General features: G+C 40.4%; 1 protein-coding gene across 3 annotated transcripts; it reads right to left on the bottom strand.

Annotated features, from left to right (window-relative positions):
• Positions 1–4,978: 4,978 nt before the first annotated feature.
• On the bottom strand, positions 4,979–23,415 carry LOC117417985 (E3 ubiquitin-protein ligase TRIM56). Of its 3 annotated transcripts, none has more exons than XM_034030453.3 (2): positions 23,150–23,415; positions 4,979–10,513 (listed from the first exon to the last, which is right to left on the bottom strand). In XM_034030453.3, the coding sequence occupies exon 2, from the start codon at positions 10,494–10,496 to the stop codon at positions 8,553–8,555; it is 1,944 nt and encodes a 647-aa protein (XP_033886344.1). In that variant the 5' UTR covers positions 10,497–10,513; positions 23,150–23,415; the 3' UTR covers positions 4,979–8,552. The 3 variants fall into 3 exon arrangements, with proteins under 3 accessions (XP_033886344.1, XP_033886345.1, XP_058891626.1); XM_034030454.3 differs by lacking the exon at positions 23,150–23,415 and adding an exon at positions 13,410–13,710; XM_059035643.1 differs by lacking the exon at positions 23,150–23,415 and adding an exon at positions 10,886–12,675.
• Between the last annotated feature and the right edge of the window lie 11 nt (positions 23,416–23,426).

A 23,426-nucleotide genomic window follows, 5' to 3' on the forward strand; every position in this document is an offset into this window, starting at 1 on the left:
CTGTGACAGTTTATAAACTACTCGACCTTCGGTCTCGTAATTTATGACGTCACAGAAACCCTAGATGAAATGATTTCACTGTAACTCACTGAAGCCCATCTATTATTCATTCTCTCTCTCTCCTTTTTACCATGGTTTACACTTTGCTATGCTTTTACTATGGTAAACATTGATAAGGGATTTGACGTAATTACACAAACTGCTCATTTTATGATACGATTTAATTTCAGTTATATAAAGTATGTTATTACTGTGTCATACATTGTTTGAAAATAGTTTTTTAAAATAAATTATAAATTATAATACAATCTGAGATCTGCAGGAAATGAGACAGCAACAGGAGCTTGAGGAGCTGGCACACCCACAATTCATGGAAGTCTGCACCTCTAGCAGACTGAAAGCCACCAGGGAGATGGAAGAGGGTCAAAACAGCTGGGTTCAGGTAGGCAGAAGTGGGGAGAACATGAACAGGCTCCTAGAACAAACAGGAGACGACCCGGTAGTAGTCGTCCACATCGGTACAAACAACATTGGAAGAAACAGGCCAAGATCCCTGCAAAACAAATTCAGAGAGTTAGGAAGGAAATGAAAAGACAAGACCAAAACTGGTATTTTCTGGGATACCGCTGGCACCTTGCAAAGGAGTATACAGACAGCTGGAAATACATAATCAAAATGCATGGCTGAAATCGTGGTGCACACAGGAAGGTTTCATCTTTCTTGAACATATGGACCACATTCTACAACAAGGGCTATCTATATAGGCGGGACGGACTGCACTTAAACAAAAAGGGAACCAATCTACACTGAGAAAGGAACCTTGAAGGTTCAGAAGCATTTAAACTTGCTCTTATCTGCCCCCTATTTTACTGCATTTAATCCTGTACTTCAGAGTACTATAATCTGCCAAGTGTTTAATCTGTAGTATTTTGTATTTAATTATATCCTGATGTAACTATCACTGACACTGTTATCTGCTGTATTATTGAATTGTATTTTGTCACACTTGTACTTGCTTGAACCAAAGTCATTGTATTCATCATTGTATTTATCTTGCTCTTAATTGTATTATTACTTGCACTGTGATTCTTGAAATGTATTTGTTTACGACTGTAAGTCGCCCTGGATAAGGGAGCCTGCTAAGAAATAAATAATAATAATAATAATAGAAAGGAAGGGGGGAGAAAACAAAAAAACAGAAGGGTGACCACATCAAAACAAGAACAACTCAGGTAAGATGTATTTATCTAAATGCTAGAAGTCTAGGAGGCATGCCTTGATTTAGTCTTTTCAAATAACGAAGACAGAATAACTAAAACAGAGGTCAGAGAACCATTGGTAAACTCAGACCACAACATGGTCTCATTTGAAGTGATTTTTAAAACCCAAAAAGTAATGACTAAAGCTAAGGTTTACAATTTTAGAAAAGAAAACTATGAAGATATGAAAAAGAGACTAACAGAAGTAGATTGGAGTAAAATAGAGAAAACATCGACAGAAAAAGGATGGCTGTTTTTTAAAAATGTAGTACTAGAGGCGCAAAACAATTACATCCCAAAAGTAGACAAATCTAAATCTAAAACAAAATGGCCAAAATGATTTAATAGATCAATTGAAAAAGAGCAGCAGAATTTTGAATGAGCTCAAGGAGACGGTTAGCCAAAGCAGGGAGACCAGCGAGTAGAGAGTTACAGTAGTCCAATCAGAAAGAGCTTGGACCAGGAGTTGGCTGGAATAAGTAGTGAGAAAAGGACAGATTCGGTATAAGTTGCTAAGAGAGGCATAGCCTGGACTCATAGGGCACATGACCACAAGAGGTCGCTGAAGTGCTATGAGGTTAATTATCCTGACCATGTGTAAAGGGGATAAATATTAATCTATTACCACATGAATATAAATATGCCATACATAGAAAGTAAATTGAATAATCTATTAGTTATGTTGTTGATGCTGAATCTCTGGGATTTTTTAAGACCCAACTTGACAGTTTTGAGATCGGTCTGCAACTTTTTAAATGTTCTTATGGCTGTGTGCTGTGTGTGCGCTAATGGAATGTTAAGGGTAAGAATTTGTGATAGTACAAACCACTAGGCTTTGTTACCTGAATTCCAGAAATATAAAAGCAGAGGCAATGATTGCTGAAGTAATTTGGTACACCAGCATACAGGTTACTGAACTAAATTCACATGAAGCACGTTGTAGAGTTAAAAACTGGAGCCCCTTCTTGGTAGATTTAGCCCATTGTGTGTTTCACAATGCTGTCAGTTTTATGTAATTGTGTTTGTTGTGCAGTATTTGATTTTTTTCATTGCAAGCATTTAAATACAGCTTTATACAGGCTGTTGTTTTTTTTTCCTTATTGAGGTTATAAGTTCTTCTACCAATTGTGTTGGTTATTGACGTCTTTAAAGGGATTCTGATTTGCTTTGTCTATTCAATCATCTTGATGGAAATGTTTTTAATTTTATAAACCCCTCCTTATCAGTCACAATGATGTGTCCAAAGACATCTGCAATTATAAGCTTTGGCCTGAATGAATCATCTTTAAAGTCCAGAAAAACTCTCTGGAACTCTCAATTGGGAGAAAGCTGAATGATCCTCCCACTTTGTACTGCATAGATATTGTCTCTGTGATCAACACAAACACTGAATGGGACAAACGTACCAGAACCTGCAGACGCACACACATTGAAAACCACAGACAGTGACACTGCAAGGGCACCATTCCTCTGATGCAGAAGTGTCACCTAATGTCTTCCCATTTTGACTCAATTTCTTTACGACTGAGTTACTTTCATCAGCAATGACAATATCCCTGTTTTCAAAGTTGGCAATGCCTGTTATGTTTTGGTCAAATTCATCTTCCATATCTTCTGTGTCAAATGAGCGAACTAAAGTGGGCAGCTGGATGAGTGTGTCTGAACAGGACTGGCACACAGTGCAGATCGCCTCCTTGTTGAAACAGGTCCAGAAGGCTATTTATAAAGAAGCTGGTTTTGATGTTTCTGACGCTGCCCTGAACGCGAGTCTCTGTTCGGCACTCAGGGCAGTAGATAGTGCCTTTCCCTTTCTCCAACAGCTTCTCCAGACACTGCTCACAGTAGGAGTGCAGGCAGGGTAGGATCCGGGGAGACTTGTACAGCTCAAAGCAGATCTTACACTTTAGAAACTCTTCTTCAATCAACTCAGAAAGCTGGGGATCTGCAGTTGCCATGGTTCGTTACAGTGTCCTAAGAACAGAATGGAAAACAAAAGCAAAGTGTTATAATGACTTATTTAATAAGTAATTACATCTGCTTTATTTGTTTTTGACTAAATCTGCCTTTCCTTTTGGCTTTGAGCTTGTCCAGAGAATCAAGTGTCCATTCCATAAAAGGTCACATTGCCACAAGATTTTAATGAAATAAGTCTATTCAGTTCCGGCAGTTTCTCAAATGAGACAATCTCAAATGATAACAACTCAATTTTGCAGCGACAGAACCCAAAACTATTCAGAATGCTTGCAAACACCATAGAACTGGAGGGGAAATGTAAAAATCTATTCAAATGAAATACTCTTTAGGATTGGGTTTATTGGATAGTTATTGGCTATTTTCAAGTTGACACAAATGTTTTATTCATACCTTGTTGTGAATTTAATTGTTAGTTTCCTGAGAAAATCATCTCCAATTTGGTATTAAATGTGATTGTCCAGTTAGTCTTGCCTTTCTGATTATACCTGAATAACTCTGTTTAGTATTTACTCCTGAGCCCCCAATCTCTTCATATTTTATTACATCCTTTCACTTTGTCATCAAGAATTACATTGATCTTATTTTATGTGAGCATATCATATGAACTTTCCTGTTAACTGCAACATCCAGCAGATTGTAGCAGTGGGTAGCACCATTTGCACTGTTAAAAGAATCTTAAAAGAATGTGTTGTTTTGTGCTCAGGTGACAACAAAGGTGAGTTGTTGTTTTGTTTTTTTGTTTTTATAAAAAGGACATGTCTGTAATATTGATGTAACTGTAACTGACGCATTCTACTGGTCATCTGTTTTATTTATTTATTTATTTATTTTAATCTCTAAAGGTGGCTAAATGTTTCTATTAAGATTCCCTCATAGCACAAAGGAATTCCTTAATGTGCTGTGCTAAAGTTGTGCCAGCATGCCACAGCTGCTATTAAATGAAGTCGATTTTTTTAAAACTGTGTAAGTTATAATACATGCTTTGCCTTTTGGTTACTCAGCATTGTGACTATCAGAATCACTAAATTCGAACATGAACTTCATTGTAAAGCACAGAGAGGTATGGTAAAGAATAGAGAAGCATTGTAAAGCACAGAGAGGTATGGTAAAGCATAGGGGAGCATTGTAAAGCACAGAGAGGTATGGTAAAGCACAGAGGTGTGGTAAAGGACATGTAAAGCTTGGGATACAAATCAAATGACTTAAAAAAATTGAAAAAATAAAAAAGAACTTGGCTCTTACTGTGTTGTTTTCTTCAGTGAAACAGCAACAATTGCCAACGAAAGGCAGATTATACAAGAAGCAGCTGTATTGTCAGTGAGCCTGCAGCCTGACTAATATTGAAACCTACCACAGCTGCAATATGCAAACAATAGCTTTCGTTTCAGAAGAACTGATACTCCTCTACCTTCTGCAGTGAAATCCGTGAATCACTGAGTACTGCAGTGTGTATTGGAGTCAAGGAAATGTTTTGAACTGATATGACAGCTCAATAGTCTTTTTATTGCAGGTTTGATGGCTGTTTTGGCCTGAATGCAAGCCAATAATTCTTGGCCGGTCCAATACAAATTGGCATTACATTCTCACACTAAAAACCTTGGCCATCGCAGAACTTGACTATAAATATTATTAAAAACGTGCATGTCTACTCCACACTTACTCACATAACATCCCATCTAAATGCGATCACAATAGCTTTGCAATAAAGTGAAAACTGAGTCAATAGTTTTGTTTTTGTTTTGTTTATTCAAATTCTAAGTATATTACATCATCATGGACATATTTATATAATGTTTATTTATCTCTTTATGCAGAATGGGAACCAGGAGAATAGCTGTCATTATCAGTGAAGCCCAGGGTTACAAGTCCTACACATTACAAGAAATATGAAGCAGCTCAAATGAATATGTTACTCTAAAAAGTGAGTGCTGTGTTGCAGTATTTTGTGCACTCCCCAGAAATATTTTTCAGCGTTAGCTTATCTAATGTATCCTTCTTGTCATGTACATTCACTATTAAAGCCACAGGGATAGTTATGCTATTTAGACCCTTTACCCATTGGAAATGTAGATTCAGTAAAAACCCTAAACACAAGAGCTTACTATACAAGAAGCTAAAACACAAAACAAGGAAAGCTAGCATTTCAAAAGTCATACACAAGCGTGGATGAAAAGTATGTTTTATATACTGCTAGAAATCTTAACATAAGCTAATGCAAAAAACATTACAAAATGTTGGGCTCTAGTCAGAAAATTCTGAAGAGTGATTTTTCAATGAATAAAATATGGATTAAAAAATCTGTTATAGACTGTTTTCTTGAAAGAGGCTCAAAGAAAGTCTAATGAATATCAAACTGTATTTTATTAATACAAACAAATAAAGCTTGAATTATTGGGATGACTATAGTACACACTTTGAATTTGGTTGGATTTCACAAATTGGAGTGTTGACATGATAATTTCCATGGTTACCACTAACCCTACCACCTTTAAACATGTAAACGGCTCCATTTCGTTACTAATAAGAAACATTTAGAAAATCCATAAACTATAAACAAACATTAAAGGGTACATAAGAACCATGGACCTCTCAATACTACATTTCCCATCATCCACCTGCTCACATATGTAATTGAGATGGATTTACCAGTGTGCAGGAGGATGATGGGAAATGTAGTTCTGAGAGGTCCATGCAGGTACAAGGGAAGCCACCTTAGGCAGGGAATGCAATTTAAAAGTTCAAAAAAAGTAGTCAAAATGTAAAAAAAAAAAAAAAAAAAAATTTAAAACAATACACACACCTTACGTAAACAGTTGTAGCAACACATGGGAACATGTAACACAACAAAATATAAAAAGGTCCTTATGTACCCTTTAAGCAGCTGACAAGTCTGTGTCACGGTTCTCTGGTATATTTTTGTAATTTCACAAACTGACTCAATGGCCTTCAGGTTCATTATAACACAACCCCGCAGACCAGCTCTAGTTCAGTTCGTTTTCACATGCTTGCCAGCACAGGCATGCAAGTTCCAGTTGGCTTGACAGGTGATAGTATATGATTTATTTGATGATCATTCAGATGAGAATTGCCCTAAGTGTGTTTTTGTAGACAGGGGAACCCAATTGCAAGTTTTTAGTGCCGTTTTAATAGACGGTCAATTGAAACCCTAACAAATCTTTTACATACCGATCTATCTCCATCAGCTAACCGAAGCAATGCAATTCCAGCTTTGTTGCAGGTGATTTGAAGCAATGCAATTCCAGCTTTGTTGCAGGTGATTTGAAGCAATGCAATTCCAGCTTTGTTGCAGGTGATTTGAAGCAATGCAATTCCAGCTTTGTTGCAGGTGATTTGAAGCAATGCAATTCCAGCTTTGTTGCAGGTGATTTGAAGCAATGCAATTCCAGCTTTGTTGCAGGTGATTTGAAGCAATGCAATTCCAGCTTTGTTGCAGGTGATTTGAAGCAATGCAATTCCAGCTTTGTTGCAGGTGATTTGAAGCAATGCAATTCCAGCTTTGTTGCAGGTGATTTGAAGCAATGCAATTCCAGCTTTGTTGCAGGTGATTTGAAGCAATGCAATTCCAGCTTTGTTGCAGGTGATTTGAAGCAATGCAATTCCAGCTTTGTTGCAGGTGATTTGAAGCAATGCAATTCCAGCTTTGTTGCAGGTGATTTGAAGCAATGCAATTCCAGCTTTGTTGCAGGTGATTTGAAGCAATGCAATTCCAGCTTTGTTGCAGGTGATTTGAAGCAATGCAATTCCAGCTTTGTTGCAGGTGTTTTATTTTTTATTTTTATTACAGTGTTGAATATGTTATTGCAATGTAGATCATACCATTATCATTATAACTATAATTAAGGCTGTAAATCTACGTTTAATAAAGACTTCATTAGCATTTTCTAAGTACTAGATTAGCAAAAATGTATTTCGAACTTTCCACAGCTATAAAACAAAAAACAACAAATCTACAACCTGTGTACCCTTTTTTGTTTGTTCTACTGCTGTTTCTTCACCTGTTTCCCCTCTGCCTGGCTACTCCATTACCAGAAACTAAATCCTGTTTCTACAAATTGCATCCACTCATTATCAAGAATGTCTTTGCTAAAGGGATACACATCTAAAAGCAAATAGAAAGATAGACAGACAGATCTTTTTTTTAAATATACCTTATTAACACATATTCCATTGAATACAATACACATAAAAATTACATAAAATTCATTGTTTTTTTTTCACTGTAATTACATGTGATGATATATCTGTGTATATAACCTAACCACTGTAAATTCATACTTTTAAATATAATTATAATGATATCTTTTTAATAGAAAATTATGACATTTTATAATAAAATATATACATTTTACATTTATATATTTACATGACATAATGAATTTTCTTAAGTCCCAGTGAAGAAGCAAAATTATGAAAATGATCAATCTGTCCCTCAGGCAACGGCTTTCTCTCGAGTGGAAGATAGTGAAGACGTTGCGCGAGGACAGAAACGCTGGTCTAAGTTAAGACCCCCCCCCCCAGAAAATCATTTCATGAAATGGACTTAAGACTCGGTCATAACAAAGTCAGCAAAAGCGACTTAAGCCCATTTTGGGGTCTTAGACTTAAGTCAGCTTTGTGAATACAGCCCCAGAAATACAACAAATGCTACTCCTTCTAGTTTTAGATCAGCACCATACTTGATCTGTTCTGTGTCTGTTTGTCTGTTTGTTTTAGACCAGCACCATACTTGATCTGTTCTGTGTCTGTTTGTCTGTTTGTTTTAGACCAGCACCATACTTGATCTGTTCTGTGTCTGTTTGTCTGTTTGTTTTAGACCAGCACCATACTTGATCTGTTCTGTGTCTGTTTGTCTGTTTGTTTTAGACCAGCACCATACTTGATCTGTTCTGTGTCTGTTTGTTTTAGACCAGCACCATACTTGATCTGTTCTGTGTCTGTTTGTCTGTTTGTTTTAGACCAGCACCATACTTGATCTGTTCTGTGTCTGTTTGTCTGTTTGTCTTGGCCACTGTGCTGTTTTGTTTGTACCAGTGTTTTGTGTTTGTTTAAATCTTTGTTTTATTAAAACTCACGCATCAGCGCTTCCATAGCCCAGTACCGTGTCTGTCTCCTCCCTGGTCTGACGTCACACGTAACTCATCTTGCCACAATCATGTACTACTATAGTAAATGTGAAATAATGTTTAATGCTCATTTGAAATGTATTCTTTTATAAAAGTGCTTTTTTTCTTGTAAAACGGTGTCGTTTAGTTTACATGTTTACAACTAAATGACAATGTGGTAGCCAAAGTTACCACATTAACTTAGTTTATAAATGTTGATGAATCCCTCCTTATTAGTCAATATAAGCTGTCCAAAGGCACTACAAGTTATTAATTTCGGTCTGAATGACTGACATCTGAAATTTACCACCTCTTTCAAATACTCTCCTTTGGGTGAAAGCTGAATGATCCTCCCACTTTCTACAGCGTATATATTGTCCCTGTGGTCAACACAGACACTGAAAGGGACAAACTGATCTGAGCCTGCAGACGTACACACATTGATGATCTCTCCCGTCTTTGTGAAAACCACTATACATTTCTTAGCAGTGTCTGTAACGATAAACTCTTCTCTGCTGTTGACTGCCAGAAACATGAATTTCCCAGTGCCATAATCTTTAGGTCTAACTCTGCCCACGAGCAAGCCTTTGGGATCGTATAGAGACAAGGTGCATAACGTCCCTTCACTCACAGCTATGTACTTGCCCTTGTATGAGGCAATGGGATAACTGGTCTGTGACCCACGCAAATTATTTATTTGAATTATATCGCCGTCTTCTGTGATCTTATAAATCTTTGTTTTTGAAGAAAAATAAACTGTATCCCCACAGACAGTGACACTGCAAGGGCAGCATTCCTCTGACACATAAGTGTCACATAATGTCTTCCCATTTTGCCTAAATTCCTTTACAACTGAGTTACTCTCATCAGCAATGACAATATCCCCGTTTTCAAAGTTGGCAATGCCTGTTATGTTTGTAGCGTATTCATCTTCATTATCTTTTGTGTCAAATGAACAAACAAAGGTGGCATGTGTCTGAACAGTTATCTGAGGTTCTGGTTTGATGTCGGCTACAACCACTGTTGGAGGATTTCCTGAACTATTGCAATGGGGTTCAAATCTCAATTGAAACATTTGTTTTCCAACGCTCTCCTTGTTTAGGCCTTCCTTTATAACCAGATGTGGCATTTTCCCTTCAGCTGCTGGGATGTTGAGATCCTGAAGTCTTTTAATATGACTCTGAATCATGCCTTCCAGCTGGAGAATTTCATAATCTTTCCCCATTTCCATGACCTTCCTGGAGAAGTCCTTGGTGCTCTGAGCAGAGTCCATGTGGTTGTGGAGAGCCTCTTTAATGCTCAGGTAGCTCTTCTCCTGCTGTTGAACAAAATCTGATAGTTCTTTACAAATAGAATCCCTTTGAGCATAGAGCTGTTCTACAAGCACAGAGACATACTTTGAGACACAGTCCTGGATAGTGCTTTGGGATTCCTTTAGCTGTCCTATCATGGAGTCCACAGCCTCTTCTTGCTGGCCAATGCTTTTTATGTTGTTGTCCAAGCTGCTGATCAGACCCTCTACCTGTGGCTTCCTGGCTTTGACAGCATCAGCCATGACCAGGATGTGGTGTGAAAAGTGCTCCAGCATGCGACAGTCCCTACAGATGGGTGTGGAGCAGGTGTTGCAGTAAAACCTCAGTGTGTCCTGGTGGCTGCGGCAGTGCTGCTCCTGCCTGAGCCGGGCCTCTTCATCATACCTCCCCGCAGTGTAGTCCTGCAGGCTCACCACTGTGTGGGAGAGGGTGAGCTTGGAGCAGCGGTGGCCCTCGGCGCAGGAACGGCACAGGAAGTCAGCACAGTCGAGGCAGCGGGAAGAGGCAGCCTCAGGGCTCTGCTTTAAGGACACACACACAGAGCAGACCGCCTCCTTGTTCCTCTTGGACTCAAACAGGTCCAGAAGGCCGTTTATAAAGAAGTTGGTTTTGATGTTTCTGACGCTGCTCTGAATGCGTGTCTCTGTTCGGCACTCAGGGCAGTAGATAGTGCCTTTCCCTTTCTCCAACAGCTTCTCCAGACACTGCTCACAGTAGGAGTGCAGGCAGGGCAGGATCCGGGGAGACTTGTACAGCTCAAAGCAGATCTTACACTTTAGAAACTCTTCTTCAATCAACTCAGAAAGCTGGGGATCTGCAGTTGCCATGGTTCAGTTACAGTGCCCTTGAAATTGAAATGTAAAGATAAGAGATTATGCACAAGTGACAAGGCAAACCTATGATTATGCCAAAATTATTAACTAAACTAATGATTAACTAAACTATTGCTTCATCAGAAACAAATATACCCAAACCATCAAGAAAACAAAGTCTGAATACTATCTGTCCACGTTGGAGGAAAGCCAAAAATACTGTTCTTCTCTTAGATACAGTTGTATTTTCCTCTACAGCATTTAAGGCAGGGGCTTGTTAAAGCAATGCTCGGAATAGGGAGGGGGGCAGCAAGCAGAGTTTAGGTCAGGGACAGAACAGCTGTTTGAAGACAGGAAATGGAGCGACACACTCTTCCAGTGCTTATATAACAGTTAAAACTGACCTGCTTAAAAATGTGACTTTCACGCAAATGATTCCAGATTCATTTTTCTTCCTTGTAATAACGGCTTTGCTGTAATGATTTGCAGAGACCTATATTGGAGGAAAAATGCAACTAAGTCTGCATTAGGTTAGCTACGCAACTTCCTGCCGTCAGCAGAGATACTGGTTTGCTATTGCTGGAGGTGTGTCCTTTTTCTAACTGAAATGTTATTTACTTAAATGATTTTGAAAAGAAAGTAAGATACTGTGGCAGAGATCTAATGATTATTGGTGTTAGATCTCCCTCTCGACCTGTGAGGGCACTGTGTAACGGGAACAGAGTACCCTTAATTAAATGGCACGACAATTTATTCCGTAGGGTAGGTGGAAGTCGGTCATTTAGGAAAGGGATGGAGCTACGGTATCCAAACTGAATGACCCCGACGGTAAACGGTGTGGCATCCGAGGATTGGAGGAGCGGATGCGCTTGTTAACTTAGGGGTCATGAGCGAGGATATAAATAGGGGACATAACGTACGTGATCTGTTCCTTGGTAAATGGTTAGAACAACCTAGAAGGAGACCGCTGTTTAAGTGAAAAAGTGAGTGTTGTGTTTGTTTGTTTGTCTTAGTAATAACTGTTTGTTTTTGTTTCTAAAGTCTACTAAACACTATCCGGAGCTGCAGCTGCAGGCCAGCAACAAACCCGGACACCAGCAATTCCGTTTCACAAACGTCTTTTCATCACGAGCACTAGTTTCACGCACTAAAATAACACTGTGTCTTTGTGTTCTGTGTTACGTGTGGGTGAGGAAAGGACAGGACTTTTTGTTACTGGTTTCGGGTCAAACCTGAGGATTACAAACGGAGTGATACACGCCGCTGTATTACTTACAACATTTATTATTTACAGGTGTCTGCTCTAAGGCTCTGGACATTGGAAAACAATAAACACCCTTGCACCTGTTAATCATTGTCTGTGTATTTTGTATCCGTTCTGCACTGCACACATCTGTAACTATTCACCACTTTGCCACAGATACTTAGGCCAGTTTCAGACGGTTGCTCCAGAGGCGTGCCAAACTCAATTGAAATTAAGTATGCTTTAGAGCCACACTTCATTAAATTCGATGAACCAATTGGTTTCATACTGGCGAACCGAAAGCGTATCGCACTTATTCCAAAGGTGTCTTAAGTAAAATCGCATCACAGACAAATGATGACATCTGGTTCTTATAAAAAAAAAAACTGAGAACAGTAAGCCTACACAGCACAGTTCGCTCGTGTCAAACAAATACACAGCTAAATAAGTTTTAATCATATTTAACTATAAATTATGTCACCTTTATTGTAAAATAATAATAATAATAATAATACATGTGAATTTAAAAGGTTTTCAGTCCTTAGGGACTGTTTTTACCCTTAAGAAGACCATGATCTATCCTCCGCACTACAATCTAGTCATCGAGGTTATCTCCGTTTTTGGAAGCCGTAAGTCCAAAGGACAGATCAGTGAGCAGATTCCCCAGGTAGAAGCACTATTTTCGGTCAGTTAAAAAATAGAGCTCAGAGCTGCTGCTGGGAGTTGGGCTATGATACATTTTTTTACAGCTGCATTTCTATTAAGTCGAGTTACAAGAACACGAATCACAGCATCCCCAGTAGTTATATGCTATACCACATATCACCATGTTAATTTTTAAACAAAGAGAATGCAGCATTTGACAGGTGCCCTTAGCCAATCAGGATTGACCAGAAGTCCCACATCCCAGTTCCAGTCATGCGTTTGTAGTCTTTAAGCAATTCCAGAAGTCCCACCCTCTCATCCTGTCACATGTATGTAGTTTTTAAGGCACTTATGGAAACCATGTTCCATGATTGTAGTTTATCACATTAAAATGGGGAATTAAACAAAGGTTTGGGGTTTTATTTTTAATTTGTGTTATATGTGTTATTTCAGAAAAATAAATGGATCAGTGACATGGGGAAAAACAAAAAGGTACAAAGTGTTGAAAAATAAATAAATAAAATAAGCTTGAAAGTGTTAAAGCATTAAGATCCAATGACCATATATCCCACATGATAGATGCAGCTTTTACTGATACATTTAGATATTGTTAAAAAATAAAATAAGCTTGGAAATGTTAAAACAGTTTGTTAAAATGTATAAAGAGTTGAAAAATAAAATACTTTTTGAAAATAAAATGAGCAGTAAAATGTTAAAAACAAGGTTACAATGCGTGTACTTAATGAAAAACAGTTTAAAAGCGGAGAAATGTGAATTGTTAAAACCTGCAGAGAAAAGACTAAAAACATGTTAAACACTTTAAAACACTTCTTAACCAACACATACATAAATAAATAAATAAATAAAATGTGAGACCCTATATACATTGTTAAGTTAACATTTTAAAAAGCCTTATTTTACACAGCTTGAGACCCAAGAATGTGTGAAGGAAACGCACAGCGCTTCTGGAATGTCCCTACAAAGTGTCTTGAGTTTAAAACATTAAAAAGCACAATAAAAAAAAAAAAAAGAATACAAACCTTGACTATCGGCAGTCGTATTTTAGACAATTTCCAACTTTGTTAAAACGTATTTGCTTAAAGAAAAAAACATTTTTAAAATAAAATACTACAAACCCTTAAATGTGTCTGTGCTTGTCTGTGTCTGAGGCAACTCTGTTGTACACTAAACTGTGCCCCGCAGGAGTTAAGGGCATTGCTCGAAGATAAGAAATGAGGGGCCCTCAGCACTGGCTAGCAGCATCGCTGGTCATGTGCTGAGGGCGTCGCTGGTACGTCTGTTGGAAGATAAGAAATGGGTCGTGTGACAACCAATGGCGAATCGTTGCAGTAAATGGTAAAAATAAGGTTAAAATGCTTGAGGGGCTGTGGATTACACTGGTCTGTGGAGATAAGCTATAGGCGATAAGTGACCGGTGTGTTTTATTTTAAGATGCTGTACAAGAGTTTGCTGTAATTCATTTAGGTAGAATGTGAACAGTTTCTAAGAGGGGAATGGTAAACAATTTATAAGTTAATTAAAACAATTTATCATATAGCCCCTCTCAATAATGACATAGAAAACCTTCTCCTTACACAATATGTCACTAACTGTTTAAAAAGTATTTTTCATACATAGGACTAGTAGAAATAGAACGGTGGTTGCTGACATTGAGTAGCAATGGCAAAATGAACCACAGATGTGCCGGTATTCAAACTTCAACGATGGTTTTAGTCCTGACGGTTGTTTGGAATATGGATGGTGATGCACACAGGCTTTTAGTAGTACTGAAATATGTATTGAAAAGCACTGCAAAGAGCTGTGGTGATCGACTTAAACAACTAGGCTAACAATCTTTGTGTTGCTGGCAGTGTTTTCGGGTTGTACAAGAACGTGGATGTCGTAACTGGGAATTGTTAGAGGTGACTAAGAAAATACACAGAGATCAAGGCTTTTCTGAACTGAAAAAGATTCACATGACAAAGCATTTGAAAACCATTTGAGTGTTACCATTCAAGTGCTATAATTCAAAACTGATTGTATTATTTGGTTTTAATGTCAGTGCCACATTGTGGTAGACCGCCTTACTGTGTAATCTATATATTTCTATGCTAATTACTACTGCTAGAAACAAGATTACATTCAGAAGAATAAAGTAAGTATTTATACTGAGCATCAAAAGAAATGTATCACTTGTGCAAACAAAATCGTATCACTTATATTTGAGCATCAAAAGAAACTCATCACTTAACAGACGTGGCATATTGTTTTTTTTTTCTCTGATTTTCTTTATTGCTTTTAATCAAGCTTGCAATTCAACAGCATGAAATCACTCCATATCCAGTGTCCAATCAACTGTCTCACTAATTAGGTGATTAAGTGCATATGCTTCAGTCATAATCACTCAAGTGTGTCATGGTCATGGATGAATGATTGAGTGATTAAAAAGAAACCAAAACCATTTTGTCAATGTCCATCATTTAGATACCTTATTTTATTTTTTAATAAATGTGTTATAATAGTGATATGTTTCTTTTGATGCTCAGTATATATTTCATTTTCTTGAGTAGGAGAGAGCGTGCATAGACTGGAAGTTTATCTTAATGTTTATAATTTACTAATTAGTTAATTTATTTAACCCCATCCCTGCCAAAATTACATTAAAAAATAATCAATCTTTATTTACAAACTACACGCTATGTACACGCCCTGCCACAGTCACCAACAGGTAATTATAAATGTGGAAACTGTTCAATGCCAATATACACAGAACACAAAAGTCTTTAATCACCCTACAAATGGTAACGCAATAAAAATGAAAGGTTTAATTAATTGCTGTGCAACTAATGTAATTTATAAGATAAACTGCCCGTGTGGAAAAGTCTCCATTGGTGAAACTGAACGGAGCTTATAAAAGAATGAATCGCAGGACACAGATTTCGTGGGGATTGGAAAAATTAAACTAGGACCTAGAGGGGGCGATATAAACTGGATTAAAAAACGTTGCAAACTTTTTGGGATTCACAATTGTCAAAGTTTAAAGCCAAAAGGTTTATGAAGATTTTAACTTAAAAGATTTTTTGTCGGTAAAGGCACTCCGTGTGGAGTGCAGGATGCGCCCTATAGCCTGGAGGTCGCAGTTCGAGTCCAGGCTATTCCACTGCCTGCAGTGGACGGGCGTTTTCAGGGGGTGGCGCACAATTGGCCAAGCGCCGCCCATAGTGGGGAGGGCTTAGGTCGGCCAGGGTGTCCTCGGATTTCTTGTGATTTTGTGTAATTATGGCGATACCACTGATTTTCTTTTCGATCTGATACCAAGTAATACCAAGGCTAGTATCCCAATACCAATACCGATACTTTTAAAAGTCTTCTTATGTACATAAAAAGGGGAAATCTTTGTGATTTCTACAGTGAAAATTGGTAAATGCAGACATCAAAAATTATATTTGAAAGCCTTTGCATTAGTATTAAATAAACTACCAATGATGAGACTTCTCTTTTTGTTTTCTGTTTAATAACAGCAATTATAAAACACATGTTCAATAACGTTCAACACATGTTCAATTATAGTATTACCCTTTTCAGGTTTTATTCTTCACATCACTTCAACTGAAAATTTGGGCTAATCAGATACCCTGAAGTGAAATCAACAACATAAAATAAAAATCTCTTCAGAAGAAAAGAAGAATAAATGCTGCTCTGATTTCTAGGAACACATACATTTAGCTTCATCTTTTAATTTAGCTTTTAATTTTTAACACATAAACTTCTTACAGCACCAGGCAGGATGCACTTGAGGTCAACACTTGAAATGTAGGCTACATAAAGTAATTGTCAACCTCTACCTTGATTCTTTCCCCATTTATAGGTTTTTGTTTAGAAACAACAGCATGTTGACATTTTCCCCCTTCAGTCTGTTTCTTCTTTAGCTCACTAACTCTCCTGCCTTTGAAAAAATTCTTTCTGAGGGTACGGATGAAGCAATGAATCCCAGGTATTTTGCTGCAAGTCTGCTTAGGGATGGGAATGTTTGCTCATGCTTTTGCCACCAATGTAATGGGTCCTGGTCCCGGGGAATTAACTTTTCCTCTAAGTAACGGCGCATTTCAATGAGTGCATCAGCACCTGTTGAGCGGTGCTGTTGGGCAGACAGAACTTGAATGTCAAAATCCGCCCATATCCCTCCTTTTGCTGTAGCTGGGGCAGAGCTTGGGGTAGATGCAGGAGTCACTGGTGAGACAAATCTTGGCACAGATGCAGAGGCAGAGCTTGGCACAGGTGCTGAGGTAGAGCCTGGCGGTGGTGACTCTGAAGTGGGCTGATGGACTTCCTGCATTGTCTCTGTCACGAAATGCAAGGTTTTTTAACCTTATGTCCAAGAACGTGCTGGCAGCGAGACTGTGAAAGGTTTCAATCCCACGGAATCTGCGTTGACATTGCAGTGCCAGTTCTGTGGCAAGGGAGCTACCTTGACGCTCAGTGGCTGCAGCTGCTCTGAGAAGTAGTGACACAAGGGGAATCACTTTTGAGACAGAAACATGTTTTTCGGCTGAAACTTCCCGGGTTGCCTCTTCGAAGGGTCTCAGGGCCTCAATGGTAAGGTGGATCATGGATAGCTCTTCATTGCTTAAGCATAGGGTGTTCTTTCCAAGTAGACAGAGGGCTGTGGTAACTGCTTCCCTCTGCTCATGGAGTCTCTCCAACATGTAGAATACAGAATTCCACCTTGTTTCTACTGACTGAATCAGTTTATGCTCTGCCACCTTCAGTTGCTTTTGTATTTGTTTGAGCTTCTCTGTGGCTTTCGTGCTGTGGTGGAAAAAAGATACAATGCTACTGCATTTTTCCAGGAGCTGAACAACTTCAGGAACAGCTTTAATTCCATTTTTTACCACCAAGTTTAAGGTGTGGGCGAAACAGGGGTAGTGCTTCCACCCAGCCTTGTGCACTGCAGAAACCATATTTGCACCATTGTCTGTAACAACTGCTACCACCTTCTGAGTTATGCCCCATTCATCTGATATTCTTTTTAGCTCTAAACTAATGTTGTCAGCTGTATGCTGTCCATAGAAACTACAGGTTTCTAAAACAAACTCCTGCATTTGCCAGTTGTCAATGAAATGACAGGACACAGTCAAATATGCCTCTGTGGACCTTGAAGTCCACATGTCTGTTGTGAGAACCACACTGTGTGCACGTTGACAATTTGCCCTTACTTTGTCTTGACAGTCTTTATACATGTCGGCAATTGTACCCTCCATCAAGCGTTTGCGGCTTGGGATCTTATAGCGCGGATCAAGGGTCTTGACAAATGCATTAAAACCTCTATCCTCAACAATTGAGATTGGCTGGAGGTCCCTCACAATCATCTCTCCCAGGCTTCTTGTAACCTCTGCAGCTCTTTGGGAGTCATCTATGAAAAATAAAAATACTTATGTCCTACAAGCTACACTACATGCAGTTATGTCTTTATACAGTATGGGCAGTATATGGGAGTAACTCTCATTCAGCCTAAAATAGTTAAGACTAAGTAGCTACAGGCAATTACTTAACATTTAAAGTGTGTGTGGCAGGGCAAAAGCCCTGCACGTGTAAATAATGTATTGTATTGTATTGTGTGTATGTATAGTTTAAAAATATATATAGAATAAATGTGCACTAGATATGGCAGGTTTTTGCAGTTATAAATAAAGTTGTGAAGTTTTGAATTTAAGTTTGGCAGGGATGGGGTTAAATCCAACTCTGCCAAATCCATGTGCAGAATGTGGCTGGGGCTTAATTGACTAATTGATGATCAATTAAGCCCAGCCACATGGTATAAAAAAGGAGCTGGAAAGCCAGTTCGGTTGGTTTTTGTTTCAGCAAGCATGCAGCCTCACTACTGTGTGGACAGACAGACAGCCAGCGTGAGTGAGTTGTATAGGGATTAATTTAGGGGATTTTGATCCCACCCCAGTTTATTTTAGTGTGTCAGAGTAGGTTCCGGAGCGGGACCTCCCTTTTAGTGGGAGCAGCGCTAAGCCAGTGTGTGGCAAACTTTTGTTTTTAGCTGTTTCTCACTGTGTTTTGTTTTGCATTTTTTTGGAGCTCTTATTTTTATTACGCTATGTCTGTGTATGTCCTCCTGCACTAGGGCTATCATTGCTGGTACCCTAGTGGCAGCCACCTGTCATAACATTTTGTTTACTTTAATAAAATCGTGACGCCTGAGTGGCATTGTCAGCTGCATCCCTCTGTCTCTCTCTCATCATTCAGCGGACACCCACAATTAAAGTAGCAGGTACTAAGACCCCCTGTTACAAGTGGTGTCAGAAGTGTGATCCGCAGAGTCCTGCCGAGGCAAGGCAAGACAACCCACTAGAGAGAGACATGGACATCTCCTTGGCCTGGATTCTGGACCCCAGGACTCCCCTGTGGCTAGAAACGGAGGGAAGGAAATACCTGGGGGCCATCCATGTGGAGATGCTTGTGGATTTCATCCATCTTACCTCAGAAGCCCAGCTCAAAGGGATCCGTGGGCACTATCCAGCACTAAAAGGGGCTTTGGATGCCATGGGCAGGGTGGTGGACCAGATCCACAGAGAGCGGTGGGAGGCGGAACAGTCCCAGTTGGCCCGGGCCGGTGCACCCATGTGCTCTATTTGCATGGAGTATGGGCATGTGGAGGCCAACTGCCATGACCGGGAAGAGGACACAGACACGGACCTAGAGTGGGAGGAGCTTGAGTTCCAGAGCGAGGCAGAAGAGCTGCTGTCCCAGGAGGAAGAGCCATGGCAGTGCCCAGAACCTTTGCCACGACAATTTACAGGGGGGGACGATCCCCTGATGGAAGAGCTAAGCCTTCACCCCCCTGAAATTTTTTGGGGGGGACGAGGGCAAGTAACTTAGGCAACTTGGCCTGACAGGTCACACAACGGTGGAACCCAGACATATTGACGTCAAAGACGAGAGCGAGGTGCGCGTCGTCGAGCGCCGAAGCGCTGGGCACCAAGCGTCGAGCACCGAAGCGTCAAGCACCGAGGTGCGTGCGTCGACGTCAAGGGTGCGCGCGTTGAGGCGTCGAGCGCCGAAGCGTCGAGCACCGAGCGTCGAGCGCCAAAGCGTCGAGCGTCGAGCACCGAGCGTCGAGCGTCGAGCACCGAGCGTCGAGCGTCGAGCGCCGAAGCGTCGAGGCGCCAAGCGCCGAGCACCGAGCGTCGAGCGTCGAGCACCGAGGTGCGTCGAGGGTGCGTGCACCGAGCGTCGAGGGTGCGTGCGTCGAGGCGCCAAGCGCCGAGCACCGAGCGTCGAGCGTCGAGCACCGAGCGTCGAGCACCGAGGTGCGTCGAGGGTGCGTGCACCGAGCGTCGAGGGTGCGTGCGTCGAGGCGCCAAGCGCCGAGCACCGAGCGTCGAGCGCCGAGCGTCGAGCACCGAGCGTCGAGCACCGAGGTGCGTCGAGGGTGCGTGCACCGAGCGTCGAGGGTGCGTGCGTCGAGGCGCCAAGCGCCGAGCACCGAGCGTCGAGCGCCGAGCGTCGAGCACCGAGCGTCGAGCACCGAGCGTCGAGCACCGAGCGCCGAAGCGTCGAGCGTCGAGCACTGAGCCCCAAGTGCAGAAGCACTAAGCACCAAGCGCAGAAGCGCTGCACAAAGCGCCGAAGCGCTGCACCAAGCGCACAAGCGCTGACACCAAAAGCGCCGGAGCGCGAGCGCCGAAGCGCGAGTACCGAGCGTGGAACACAAGCACAGACGCCTAAGCGTCAGCTGACCCGCCAAGCGGAGACGCAAAGTGCTGGTACAGTGTCTGGTGCTGTGCAATACCTACCTGAAGGTGCTGGGGATTTTGCACGTTGGTGGTTGTCTTCCTCTGTATAGTGAAGGGAAAAACTTTTTTTTTTTTTTTTTTTTTTTTTTTGTGGACGCTGCAAAGGGAAAGGGAGTGTAGTGCAATACCACGTGGCGGGAACGCGCCGCGGGGGGGGGGGGGGGGGGGGGGGGACGACTGCAGAGCAGACTACCCGCACACACACACGGTATAGCCTAAGCTACCCGCACACACACACGGTATAGCCTAAGCTAGACCGAGGATGCAATTGCGCGTGGCCAAGGCCAACGCAACACGCGTCCGACACACAATGTAATATATAATAAATATATAATTACACAATAATACAATATATATAGAATATATATATAAAAACCCACACAGTAAATAATAAAAGAACAGAGGAAAGACGGGGAGACCACGAAGAACGCAATGCCGAAGCAAAGCGAAAAGGAATATATAATGTAAACACAAAATATATCCTAAAATAATACAAATACACAAATAACAATAATAACTGAAATAAACTCGGAGAAGGGGATAAACCAGCTTCTCAAGCCTAAGCTTTGTGAGTACAATCAGTTAAATTAGCTCTAAGTCCTACCGCTACTGATGCTGAAGGCAAAAGAGGAAGTGACTCTCCGCGCGCTGCGTATAGTAAGCTCCCAAGGGGGCGGGCTTACACGGCAGCTTGCGCGGAGGCCTATCGGCAGCTTTGACATAAAGCTCAGCCAATCCCTACTGCCTGACGGCAATGTCCCATACCTTGATGGTTATTTTCGACTTGAAAGGGAACCTTGTTTACATGGGATCGGTGAAATAGTGGGGTTTCTCTTTATAAAGGACCTGGCGCCGGTTACGTAGTCAGACATGAACGCATTTAAAAAACAGATAGAAATGTGACAAAGCTGATAACATGCTCAGATTAATCAAAGTGTTGGGCAGAAATCTTGGTGTGTTACTGCTATTAAGACCCCGATTAAAGATATCAGATAAAGGTGTTTACATTACTTTTTACATAGCCGGATATTAACCTTAGTCGGGGTATCGGAGTATTATGCCCCGTTCACACTAGCACACCCGTACCGTGAGGGCTCCACGCCCTCACGGTACGGGTGTGTTTACACTAGCAAATAACCGAGCCGAAACCAAGCCGTGAAACTCCAGCCCTGCAACATATCTGAATCTGGCTCGGGGCCAAAGCAGGCTGTGGGCGGGGTTACTGCATTTCGTCATCATGCTCAAACGTCATTACAAGAAAAAGTGGCAACCCCCAGGACCTCAACCGGTAAATGTTTTCATAACTCCTTACCTTTACGCCGCGGGACACATAACAACACACATCTGACTAAAATACTAAATAAAATTACCCCCTCTCTATAATACGCATATAGTGAATCAAAAATGTATCTTTCCGTGAATTAACCATGCATAAAGCACAATGTAATCAACGCTATATTTTTAACAAACAAAAAAATAAAAAAGGTAACATTCCCACTCGAGGATAATTATAATCAGCAGTTTTTAAACTATAGCCTGGCTAAACGGCAACGGGGAGTTCAGTTCGAAGCGACAGACAAGCAAACCAACAAAATGCAAGAAGGAGAGCGGGTTGAGAGAGGGGGAGAGTGGGAGAGGGAATGCTGGGCTCGCCCCGGGTTCGGCTGCCGGAGCGGGGCTGAAGCGTCTCGACTCCCGGAGAAAGCTGCAGCTCCTCTCGCAGCATAAAAGGTAATAGATTAATAGATTAGGAAATCACTGGCTAAAGAAAGCACCTGGTATCGATATTTTTATGTGAGGATCGATTCTCAAAAATGAAACGTGAGGATCGGAAGTATCCATACTTTGGATCGATCCGCCCATCCCTAGTAATTATTATGATAAGGACAATGGTCTTATTACCATAGTGCACTTTGTATCATACCCAAATAAGGAATGTATTTCCTTATCCACTGGGTCAGTTTTTTTAAAGTCTAATGCTCCACACTGTATCACAAAATGACACGAAGATAAAAAAAAAAGTCCAAAGTAGAAATATATTTAATCTTATTCAACGGCAATCAGATCATTATGACAAACAAATTGCGTATTAGAACAGAATCTATTGATTTAATTATAATTTAACATTATTTTTTTTAAGCATTTAGTTTTAGAAGTTAGTTACCTTTACATTGAGTTAAAGAACATACACAGACAAATCATGCTATCATGCACAGAAAATGGCAAACAGCATCTCATATTGGAACAAGGAGAAACATTTCAAAGCTAAAAACACAAATTAAGACACAAGTATTTACCCATTTTAGGACATTTTGAGAAATATTCAGCAAAACACAGAAAACAAGATTCTCAAGCATTTCTCAAAGAGAGAGAGACACAGACGAGGGTCCGTGCAGAAAATTACACTGGCGGCGGGAAACCTCACAGTAAATAATGTGAAAAAATGGATTTGATGAAGGATGTCAAGAAATAAAGGTTAAATATATTTGTGTATGTGTCTGTTTAAAAAAATAATAATAATAACACATGCAGCGTTTCACCTGTGTAGCATTCTCCAGAATGACATTTATATTAATAAACGCTATATATATATATATATATATATATATATATATATATATATATATATATATATATATCGTCTTTTTTTTTTAACACGTCTGACCTTATAATCTGGACGACACGTATCCTACAGCTGAGGGCACTTTTGCACCCTGAAAAACTTTAGTTCGCCATCTCTCACTGTACACAGTGCAGATAATAACGCCACACAACACCACTTCACGTTTCCTGACATTGAAAAAATTGTCTGTTTAAAAAAATATATATATATATATATGATGAAATTCACCACAGCTTGTTTTTTTTTATTCTAAGTTTTCAGAGTTAGTACCATCCATTTAGAAAGTCTATCACCTGTACCGCTGCCAACTTTGCCAAAACAAGCAAACAATAACTAATAATTCCGCTCTTACCGTTTTGTTTTCAACAGTGAAACAAACACCAGTGCATCAACAGCTGTATAGTCAGTGACTGTGTCATAATGACTACAGCTTCCTGGATCTGTTTGATTCATCACTTTCATTTACCAAGAATTGCCTGAAGAATTGTCACTCCTCTCCTTGAGGTAAAGTACGCGACATTACACTGCTTACTCACTGGGCTGGCCTTAGAATGCAAACAATCTACGTTGTTAGAGAAACACCCAAAGCTGCTGCAGATCGCAGCTAGAGTGGTTATGGGTAAGAGACA

Source organism: Acipenser ruthenus, chromosome 13, assembly GCF_902713425.1.
Source record: "Acipenser ruthenus chromosome 13, fAciRut3.2 maternal haplotype, whole genome shotgun sequence".
Lineage (NCBI taxonomy): Eukaryota > Metazoa > Chordata > Actinopteri > Acipenseriformes > Acipenseridae > Acipenser > Acipenser ruthenus.